Source organism: Molossus molossus, unplaced genomic scaffold (assembly GCF_014108415.1).
Source record: "Molossus molossus isolate mMolMol1 unplaced genomic scaffold, mMolMol1.p scaffold_m16_p_6, whole genome shotgun sequence".
Lineage (NCBI taxonomy): Eukaryota > Metazoa > Chordata > Mammalia > Chiroptera > Molossidae > Molossus > Molossus molossus.
Genome location: NW_023425399.1, coordinates 34,716,123 through 34,727,459, shown reverse-complemented (window position 1 = coordinate 34,727,459; position 11,337 = coordinate 34,716,123). Strand labels below are relative to the sequence as shown.

The 11,337-nt window shown below is 37.2% G+C and overlaps 1 protein-coding gene across 1 annotated transcript; it reads left to right on the top strand.

Moving 5' to 3' along the window:
- Positions 1 to 520: 520 nt before the first annotated feature.
- LOC118618980 (60S ribosomal protein L32-like) lies at positions 521 to 928 on the top strand. The gene has a single exon (XM_036245596.1). It carries the CDS (start codon positions 521 to 523, stop codon positions 926 to 928), a length of 408 nt encoding a protein of 135 aa, XP_036101489.1.
- The last annotated feature ends 10,409 nt before the right edge of the window (positions 929 to 11,337 follow it).

The following is an 11,337-nucleotide window of genomic DNA, read 5'->3' as shown; positions in this document are numbered from 1 at the left end:
AAAGCAAGAGAAAGACAGAAAGTTACCTACAAGGGAGCTCCCATTAGACTGTCAGTTAATTTCTCAATAGAAATGCTGCAGGCCAGAAGGGAGTGGCATGAAGTGTACAAAGTAATGCAAGGCAAGAGTGTAAATCCAAGACTACTCTATCCAGCAAGTCTGTCATTCAAAATTAAAGGAGAAATAAAGAGCTTCACAGATATAAAAAAGCTAAAGGAACTTACCACCACCAAACCAGCACTGCAAGAAATGCTGAAGGGACAGTTGTAAGAAGAACAAACAAAGAGAAAGAGAGAGAGAGGGAGAGGAACACAGGCATAAAATTAAATGGCAACTAATAACTATCTATCTCTGTACCGCAGGCCGACGCTCTAACCGCTGAGCCAAACCGGCCAGGGCTAATAACTATCTATCAATAATTACCTTAAATATAAATGGCTCGAATGCTTCAATCAAAAGACATAGGGTACTCTTCCTCGGTGCTGCCTACAGAGTTGGCAGCAATCTTCTACTTGGCGCCATGGCTGCCCTCGGACCCCTTGTGAAACCCAAGATTGTCAAAAAGAGGACCAAGAAGTTCATCCAGCACCAGTCAGACCGATATGTCAAAATTAAGCGGAACTGGCGAAAACCTAGAGGTATTGACAAGAGGGTGTGCAGAAGATTCAAGAGCCAGATCTTGGTGCCCAACATTGGTTATGGGAGCAACAAGAAAACAAAACACATGCTTCCCAGTGGCTTTCATAAGTTTCTGGTCCACAACGTCAAGGAGCTTGAAGTGCTGCTGGTGTGCAACAAATCTTACTGTGCTGAGATTGCTCACAATGTCTCCTCAAAGAACCACAAAGCCATTGTGGAAAGAGCAGCCCAGCTGGCCATCAGAATCACTAATCCCAATGCCAGTCTGTGCAGCAAAGAAAATGAATAGATAGATTGTGTACACATTGTATTTGTGTTAATAAAACCATAAAATTCTGCAAAAAAAAAAAAAAAAAAAAAAAGACATAGGGTAGCTGATTAGATAAGAAAACCTGACCCATATATATGCTGTCTAAAAGAGACCCACCTCACAAGGAAAGACTCACACAGGATGAAAGTGAAGGGATGGAAAAAAATTCTCCAAGCAAATGGAAATGAAAAAAAAAGCTGTTGTATCAATACTCATATATGACAAGATAGACTTCAAAATGAGGGCCATAATAAGAGACCGAGAAGGTCACTACATAATATTAAAAGGATCAATCCAACAAGAGGATATAATCCTGGTAAATATATACGCACCAAATACAGGAGCACCAAAATATATTTAAAACCTTCTGGAGGACATTAAGGGAGAGATCAATAGCAACACGATCATAGTGAGTGATTTTAACAAGCCACTGACACCACTGGACAAAAAAATTAACAAGGACATAGAGTCCTTACAAGACAAACTAGATCAGTTAGACTTCATTGATATTTACAGAACATTTCACCCCAAAGCTGCAGAATATACATTCTTCTCAAGTGCACATGGGTCATTCTCAAAGATAGACCACATGTTAGGACACAGAGCAAGTCTCTACAAATTCAGGAAGATTAGAATCATATCAAGCATCTTCTCAGATCACAGTGGCATAAACCTAGAACTCAATTACAATAAAAACCCACAAAAACATTCAAACACTTGGAGGCTAAAGAGCATGTTATGAAACATCAAATGGGTTAGTAATGAGATAAAAGAAGAAATTTAAAACTTTCTGGTAACCAGTGAAAATGAACACAAAACAACAACACCAAATCTATGGGACATAGCGAAAGCAGTCCTGAGAGGGAAGTTCATAGAACTAAAAGGCCTACCTAAAGAAAAAAGAAAAATTTCTAATCGACTTTCTAACCCTACAACTTAAAAAACTAGAAAGTAAATAAAAAGAAAAACCCAGAGCTAGTAGGAGGAAGGAAGTAATAAAGATCAGAGCAAAAATAAACAACATAGAGACCAAAAAAAAAAAAAAAGAGAGCGAGAGAGAAAAATTCAAAAGATCAATGAAACAAAAAGCTGATTCTTTGAAAAGATAGATGAGATCAATGGACCTTTAGCCAGACTCATCAAGAAACAAAAAGAGAAAAACCAAATAAACAAAATCAGAAATGAAAGAGGAGAAGTAGCTGACACTACAGAAATACAATGGATCATTGAAACATAGTATGAACAATTATATGCCAACAAATTGGACAATCTAGGGGAAATGGACAAATTTCTAGAAACACACAGCCCCCCAAAACTAAACCAGAAAGAGATAGGAAACTTGAACAGACCAATAACAACAAAGGAAATTGAAGATGTAATTAAGAAACTCCCAGCAAACAAAAGCCCAGGCCCAGATGGCTTCATGGGGGATTTTTAGCAAACATTCAAAGAAGATCTAATACCCATTCTTCTCAAACTATTTCAAAAAAACCCAAGAAGATAGAACATCTCCAAACTCATTTTATAAGGCCAGCATAATCCTAATTCTAAAACCAGATAAAGATACTACAAAGAAAGAAAACTACATTCCAATATCCTTGATGAACACAGATGCCAAAATCCTTAACAAAATATTACCAAATTGAATCCAGCAATAAATCAAAAAAATTATTCATCATGACCAAGTGGGATTTATCCCAGGTATGCAAGGATGGTACAATATTCACAAATCAATAAATGTGATACACTACATAAACAAACAAAAGAAGATTAAAAACCATATGGTCATATCAATAGATGCTAAAAAAGCATTCGACAAAATCTAGCACCTATTTCTGATAAAAACACTCAGCAGTGTGGGAATAGAGGGATCATATCTCAACATAATAAAAGCCATGTATAAAAAACCTAGAGTCAACATCATACCCAATGAGAAAAAATAAAAGCGTTCCCCTTAAGAATGGTAACAAGGCAGGAATGCCCACTTTTACCACTTATTTAACATAGTACTGGAAGTCTTTGCCACAGCAATCAGACATGAAGAAAAAATAAAAGAGATCCAAATCGGAAAGGAGAAAATAAAACTGTCATTATTTGCAGATGACATAATATCGTACATAGAAAACCAAAAAGACACCATCAAAAATCTACTAGACTTCATAAATGAATTTGTCAAAGTAGCAGGATACAAAATTAATGTCAAGAAATCGACAGCATTCTAATACACCAATGATGAACTCACAGAAAGAGAAACTAAAAAAGCAATCCCATTTACCATAGCAGCAAAAAAAAATTAAGATACCTAGGAATAAATTTAAACAAAGAAGTAAAAGACCTCTCCACAGAAAACTGCAAGTCATTGAAAAAATAAAAATAGAGGGAGATATAAAAAAGCGAAAGCATATACATTGTTCATGGATTGGAAGAATTAACATCATTAAAATGTCCATATTACCCAAAGCAATCTATAGATTCAATGCAATCCCCATCAAAATACCAGTGACATACTTCACAGAACTAGAACAAACACTCCAAAAGTTTATATGGAACCAAAAAATACCCTGAATAGCACAGCAATCTGGGAAAAAAAAGAACAAAGTTGGAGGGATCACATTACCAGATTTCAGGTTATACTTCAAAGCCACTGTAATCAAAACAGCCTGGTACTGGCACAAGAACAGGCAGATCGATCAGTGGAACAGAATAGAGAACTCAGAAATGGACCCAAGACGATATGCTCAATTAATGTTTGACAAAGGTGGCAAGAATATACAGTGAAGTTAAGACAGTCACTTCAATAAATGGTGTTGGAAAAATTGGACAGCTACTTGCAAAATAATGAAGCTAGACCATCAACTTACACCATACACAAGAATAAACTCAAAATGGATAAAAGAATTAAATGTAACTTGTGTATCCATAAAAATCCTAGAAGAAAATGCAGGCAACAAAATTTTGGACATCACATGCAGCAGAATTTTCACTGATACATCACCTAAGGAAAAGAAACAAAGGAAAAAATGAGCACATGGGACTACATCAAACTCAAAAGCTTCTGCACAGCAAAAAAAAACCAGCCATCAAAACGGAAAGGGATCCCACTATATGGGAGACTATAATCACCAATGATGCATCAAATAAGGGGTTAATTTCCAATATATATAGAGTGCTCATATAACTCAACAAAAGTAAAAAAAGAACACAATTAAAAATGAGCAGAGGACCTAAATAGACACCTCTACAAAAAGGACATACAAATGGCTAAGAGACATATGAAGAAATACTCAATGTCACTAATCATCAGAGAGATGCAAATTAAAACAACAATAAGGTATCACCTCATACCTGTCAGAATGGCCGCCATCAACAAATCATCAAACAACAAGTGTTGACGAGGGTTTGGAGAAAAGAGGACTCTAGTACACTGCTGGTGGGAATGCAGACTGGTGCAGCCACTGTGGAAAACACTATGATGTTACCTCAAAAAGTTAAAAATTGAACTGTCATTTGACCTAGTGATCCCACTTCTAGGAATATACCCTAAGAAACCTGAAACATCAATCAGAAAGAATATATGTACCCCCATGTTCATAGCAGCAGTATTTACAATAGCTAAGATCTGGAAACAACCCAGGTGTTCATCAGTAGATGAGTGGATAGAAAAGCCGTGGTACATGTACACAATGGAGTACTATACAGCTTAAGAAAGAAAGCTCTCTTATCCTTTGAGATGGCATGGAAGTACCTGGAAAAGCATTATGCTAAGCTTAACAAGCCCAGCAGAGAAAGACAAATATCACCTAATCTCACTTATTTGTGGAATAATGAACTAAACAAACTGTTGAACAAAATTGACTCAGAGACATAGAGGTGAGGTACAGACTGACAAGCCTCAGAGGAGGCGGGCTTAGGGGGGGAGAAATAAACTACAGAACTTGCATACATATATGCATGACCAATGGACATAGACAACAAAGCTGGGGATGGGGCAGGGAGGTTGGGGCGGAGGGTGTTAATGGGGGGAAAAAAGGAGAAACATCTGTAACAAAAACAAATTAATAAAAAACATTAAAAAAAGAGAGAGAGAACAACAAGAAAAAAGTTAGCCCTCCCAAATAATCCACTTACTAAAAAAACAAACAAACAAAAAAACATGAATCCTTGCCCTGGCCGGTTTGGCTCAGTGGCTGGAGAGTAGGCCCATGGACCAGAGAGTTTGGTTTCCCCTAGGGGCACGTACCTCAATTGCAGTTTGTCCCTGACCCCAGTTGAGGTCATGTGTGTGGCAACTGGCAACCACTTGATGTGTCTCTCTCACATCGATGTTTCTCTCTCTCTTCCCCCCTCTTTTCCTTCCGCTCTATCTAAAGATGAATGCAAAAATGTCCTTGGGTAAGGATAAAAAAACAAAAACAAAACATGAATCCTTTCACTTCAGACACTGATTCAGAGTTGAATCTTTAGGTCATCCAGAGAGATTTGGTAGCAAAATTTTAAAAATTATCCTTTCCAATGTGTCCATCCATTTATTTGTGACAAAAATGTTAACAAACTCCTATTTGCCAGGCATGGCACCACATGCTTAGGTTTCAATAACAGCAAACCTAGACATATTAGATGCTCTCAGAGATCCTACAGTCTAAGTATGGAGATGAACTCTCAGATAATAATCCAACTGAGAGATTTATTACATGCTAAAACAAGAACTCAAAAGCAGAAGGAATCAGTTTGTTGCTATGCTCTGGAAGAAGGAGTTAAGAGAAACTGTCCCTGAGACATTGACAAGAGTCGATATGCAGGGTGAGTAGAAGATTATAAATTTGAACTTGGATTATGAGAATATCACTCTGTGGTGTAGAGGAGCAAAGAAGCAGAGGTAAGCTAGCACAGCATCAGTTGGCTCTGGTTGGTCTAGAGTGGTGGTATTCATAATTTAAAAAAAAAAAAAGTAAAGGATTCAAGCATTATTAAAGAGATAAAATCTCCAGGGCTTGGTGATGAATTAGCTAGCAGGATGAGATTGGCAGGTGTTCATAATTCCTAGGTTTCTAGTTTGTTTGACAAGAAGGACAGTGACACCTTTTCCTGAGATAGAAAACTGAAGGAAGACAACTTTGAGTGGCAGGTATGAGAAATGAGGATGGTTCATGGATTTTAGTCTTTGTCATGTTGATTTTGAGGGGCTGCTGAGTGAGATTACTGAGGTACACATTGAAGAAGTGATCTTAGAGATTAAATGTTGTGACACATCTGTGTGTTTATGTCATCTGAAACTAGGGGCATGGGTGAAAATGCATAGGGAGAGCATAGCAAGAACAATGTCCTTAAAAATACCAATGGTTGCCCTGGCCAGTTTGGCTCAGCGGTTAGAGCGTTGGCCTGCGGTCCTGAGAGACCCGGGTTCGGTTCCCGCTAAGGGCGCGTACCTCGCTTGCAGTTTGTCCCCGGCCCTGGACGGTTGTGCGGGTGGCAACCACTCGATGTGTTCCTTTCACGTCGATGTTTCTCTCTCTCTCTCTGTTCCTCTCCCCCACTCCCACTCTACCTGAACAAAAAAAGGAAAAATGTCCTCAGATGAGGATAAAAAAAAAAAAAAAATACCAATGGTTAAGGGTCTCTGCATGAGGAAGCTCCTACAAATGAGACAGAAACGGAGAGATAGGAGAGTAAGAAAGAAGCCCAGAAAATCCTGACATGGAATTCATAGGTGTTGAGGTACGAAAAAGAAGGAAATGTTTGAGTCTAGTGCTGATAAAAATTCAAATAAGGTGAGTCCTAAAATGTATTTGTAAGATTTATATTTTTATTTTTTATATTAAATTTATTTATTTATATTTTTGTTACAGATATTTCTCTTTTTTTACCCCATTGGCACCCCCTCCCCACGCCACCCCCACCCACCCCATCCCTGGCTTTGTTGTCCACGTCCATTGGTCATGTATACATGCATATAAGTTCTGTGGTTTATCTCTTCCTGCCCCCTCACCCCTTCTTCTGAGGGATGTCAGTCGGTGTCCTACTTCCATGTTTCTGGGTCTACCTCATTCCTCAGACTGTTATGTTCATTATATTTCGTATACAAGTGAGATCATGTGGTACTTGTCTTTTTCTGCTTGGCTTATTTCACTGAGGATAATACTTTCCAGGTCCCTCCATGTCGTCTCAAAGGATAAGAGATCTTTTTTTTTTTTTTTCTTACAGCTGCATAGTACTCCATTGTGTATATGTACCACTGCTTTTTTATCCATTCATCTACTGATGGACAATTGGGCTGTTTCCAGATCTTAGCTGTTCTAAATAGTGTTGCTATGAACATGGGCGTACATATATTCTTCCTGATTGGTGTTTCAGGCTTCTTAGGGTATATTCCTAGAAGTGGGATCACTGGGTCAAATGGAAGTTCAATTTTTAATATTTTGAGGTAACACCATATTGTTTTCCATAGTGGCTGCACCAGTCTGCATTCCCACCAGCAGTGTACTAGAGTCCTCTTTTCTCCACACCCTCGCCAACACTTATTGTTTGATGATTTGTTGATGGCGGCCATTCTGACAGGTGTGAGGTGAAACCTCATTGTTGTTTTAATTTGCATCTCTCCGATAATTAGTGATGTTGAGCATTTCTTCATATGTCTCTTGGCCATTTGTATGTCCTATTTGGAGAGGTGTCTATTCAGCTCCTTTGCCCATTTTTTAATTGGGTTCTTTGTCTTCGTTTTGTTGAGTTGTATGAGCACTCTATATATACTAGAAATTAACCCTGTATCTGATATATCATTGGCAATAATGTTCTCCCATACAGTGCATTTTGATGGCTGTTTCTTTTGCTGTGCAGAAGCTTTTTAGTTTGATGTAGTCTCATGTATTCATTTTTGTTTGTTTGTTTCTGTTGCCTTAGGTGGTGTATCAGTGAAAAGTCTGCTGCATATGTTGTCCAAAATTTTGTTGCCTATATTTTCTTCTAGAATTTTTATGAATTCACGGGTCACATTTAAGTCTTTTATCCATTTTGAGTATATTTTTGTGTATGGTGTAAGTTGACGGTCTAGTTTCATTTTCTTGCATGTAGCTGTCCAATTTTCCCAACCCCATTTATTAAAGAGGCTGTATTTATTTCACTGTATGCTCTTGCCACCTTTGTCAAATACTAATTGAGCATATTGCCTTGAGCCATTTCTGGGTTTTCAGTTCTGTTCCACTGGTCTATATTCCTGTTCTTGTGCCAGTACCAGGCTGTTTTGATTACAGTCACTTTGTAGTATAACCTGATATCTGGTATTGTGATCCCACCTACTTTGTACTTCTTTTTCAAAATTGCTGTGGCTATTCAGGGACTTTTTTGGTTCCATAGGAACTTTTGAAGTATTTGTTCTAGATCTGTGAAATATGTCACTGGTATTTTGATGGGGATTGCATTGAATCTATAGGTTGCTTTGGGTAATATGGACATTTTAATGATGTTAATTCTTCCAATCCATGAACAATGTATATGCTTCCACTTTTTTATATCTCCCTCTATTTCTTTTTTCAGTGGCCTGTAGTTTTCTGCAAATAGGTCCTTTACCTCTTAGGTTAAGTTTATTCCTAGGTATCTTAATTTTTTTGTCATGATGGTAAATGGGATTGCCTTTTTAGTTTCTCTTTCTGTGAGTTCATCATTGGTGTATAAGAATGCCATCAATTTTTTGACGTTATTTTTGAATCCTGCTACTTTTCCAAATTCATTTATTAAGTCTAGTAAATTTTTGATAGAGTCTTTAGTGTTTTCTAAGTATAATATCATGTCATCTGCAAATAATGATAGTTTCACTTCCTCCTTTCCAATTTGGATCTCTCTTATTTTTTTCTCATGTCTGATTGCTGTGGAGGAGACTTCCAGTACTATGTTAAATAAGAGTGGCGAAAGTGGACATCCGTGTCTTGTTCCTGTTCATAAAGGAAATGTTTTTAGTTTCTGCCCATTGAGTATGATGTTGGTTGTAGGTCTTTCATATATGGCCTTTATTATGTGAAGATATGATCCCTTTATTCCCACATTGTTGAGCCTTTTTATCAGAAATGAATGCTGGATTTTGTCAAATGCTTCTCCAGCATCTATTGATATGATCATGTGGTTTTTATTCTTCATTTTGTTTATGTGGTGTATCACATTTATTGATTTGCGAATATTGTACTAGCCTTGCATCCCTGGAATGAATCCCACTTGGTCATGGTGAATAATTTTTTTGATGTATTGCTGATCCAATTTGCTAGTATTTTGTTCAGGATTTTGGTGTCTATGTTCATCAGGCATATTGGCCTGTAGTTTTCTTTCTTTGTAGTGTCTTTTTCTGGTTTGGGAATTAAAATTATGCTGGCCTCATAGAACGTGTTTGGAAGTCTTCCTTCTTCTTGAATTTTTAGAAATAGTTTGAGGAGAATGGGTGTTAGTTCTTTTTTGAATGTTCGGTAAAACTCCCCCCTGAAGCCATCTGGGCCTGGGCTTTTTTTTTGCTGGGAGAGTCTTGATTACCTCTTCAATTTCCTTAGTCGTTATTGGTCTGTTCAAATTTTCTATCTCTTCCGGGTCCAGTTTTGGGAGACTGTGTGTTCCTAGAAATTTTTCCATTTCACTTAGATTGTCGAATTTGTTGCCATATAGTTGTTCATAGTAGCTGTTAATGATCTTTTGTATTTCTGTGGTGTCAGTTGTTACTTCTCCTCTTTCATTTCTGATTTGATGTATTTGAGTTCTCTCTCTTTGTTTCTTGCTGAGTCTAACTAAGGTTCCATCAATCTTGTTTATCTTTTCGAAAAACCAGCTCTTTGTTTCATTCATCCTTTGAATTGTTTTCTTTGGTCTCTATGTCATTTATTTCTGCTATGATCCTTACTATTTCCTTCCTTCCACTTGCTCTGGGGTTTTCTTTTTGTTTGCTTTCTAATTCTTTAAGTTGTGAGGTTAGACAATCAATTAGAAATTTTTCTTGTTTCTTGAGGTAGGCCTGTAGTGCTATGAACTTCCCTCTCAGAACTGCTTTTGCTGCATCTCATAGATTTTGTGTTGTTGTGCTTTCATTTTTATTGGTTTCCAGGAAGTTTTTAATTTCTTCCTTGATCTCCATGGTAACCCATTCATTGTTTAATGACATGCTATTTAGCCTCCGTGTTTTGAAATGCCTTTGCATGTTCTCCTTGCAATTGATTTCTAGTTTCACGCCATTGTGATCTGAGAACATGCTTGATATAATTTCAATCTTCTTGAACTTGTAGAGATTTAGTTTGTGTCCTATCATGTGGTCTATCTTTGAGAATGTCCCATGTGCACTTTAAAAGAATGTGTATTCTGTAGCTTTGGGGTGTAATTCTCTATAGATAACTATTAAATCCATTTGGCCTAGTGCTTTATTTAGAGTCTCTGTTTTCTTTCTAATTTTTTGTCTAGAGGATCTATCCAGTGCTGTCAATAGGGTGTTGAAGTCCCGTGCTATGATTGTATTGCTGTCGATTTCTCCTTGAAAGTCCTCCAAACGATTTTTAATATATTTTTGTGCTCCTATATTGGATGCATATATGTTTATCAAGCTTATATCTTTCTGTTGGATAGATCCTTTCAATATTATGTAGTGGACTTTTTTGTCTCTAGTTATAGCCTTCATTTTGAAGTTTATTTTATCAGATATGAGTATTGCTACCCAGCTTTTTTTTTTCTTTCATTTGCTTGGAAAATTTTTTTCTATCCCTTCACTTTCAACCTATGTGAGTCTTTTGTTGTGAGGTGGGTCTCTTGTAAACAACATATAGATGAGTCATGCTTTCTTATCCAATCAGCTACTCTGTGTCTTTTTATGAGAGCATTCAATCTATTTACATTTAAGGTGATTATTGATATGTAATTATTTATTGCCATTTTTGTTTAGTGTGGTTCTGTTTTTCTTCCTATTTCTCCTGCTCATTACCGCAGTTCTTTTAACATTTCTTGCAGTGGTGGTTTGGTTCTATTGTATTCCCTTAGCCTTCTTTTGTCTGGGAAGCTCTTTATTTGACCTTCTATTTTGAATGATAGCCTTGCTGGGTAGAGTAGTCTTGGATTCAGATCCTTGTTTTTCATGACCTTGATTACTCATGCCATTTCCTTCTGGCCTGTTATATTTCTTGTGAGAAGTCAGCTGAGAGCCTTATGGGGTTTCCTTTGTAGGTAACCTGTTGCTCATCTCTTGCTGCTTTTAGAATTCTCTCTTTGTCTTTAATTTTTGGCATTTAATTACTATGTGTCGTGGTTTGGGCCTGTTTGGGTTCTTCTTACTTGGGGCTCTCTGTGCTTTTTGAACTTGAATGCCTTCTTCCTTCACCAAATTAGGAAAGTTTTCTGTCACTATTTCTTTGAATATATTCTCTATCCCTCGCTTA

Coding starts and splice junctions, on each gene's coding strand:
- LOC118618980 (XM_036245596.1), top strand. CDS start 521: ATGGCTGCCCTCGGACCCCTTGTGAAACCCAAGATTGTCAAAAAGAGG.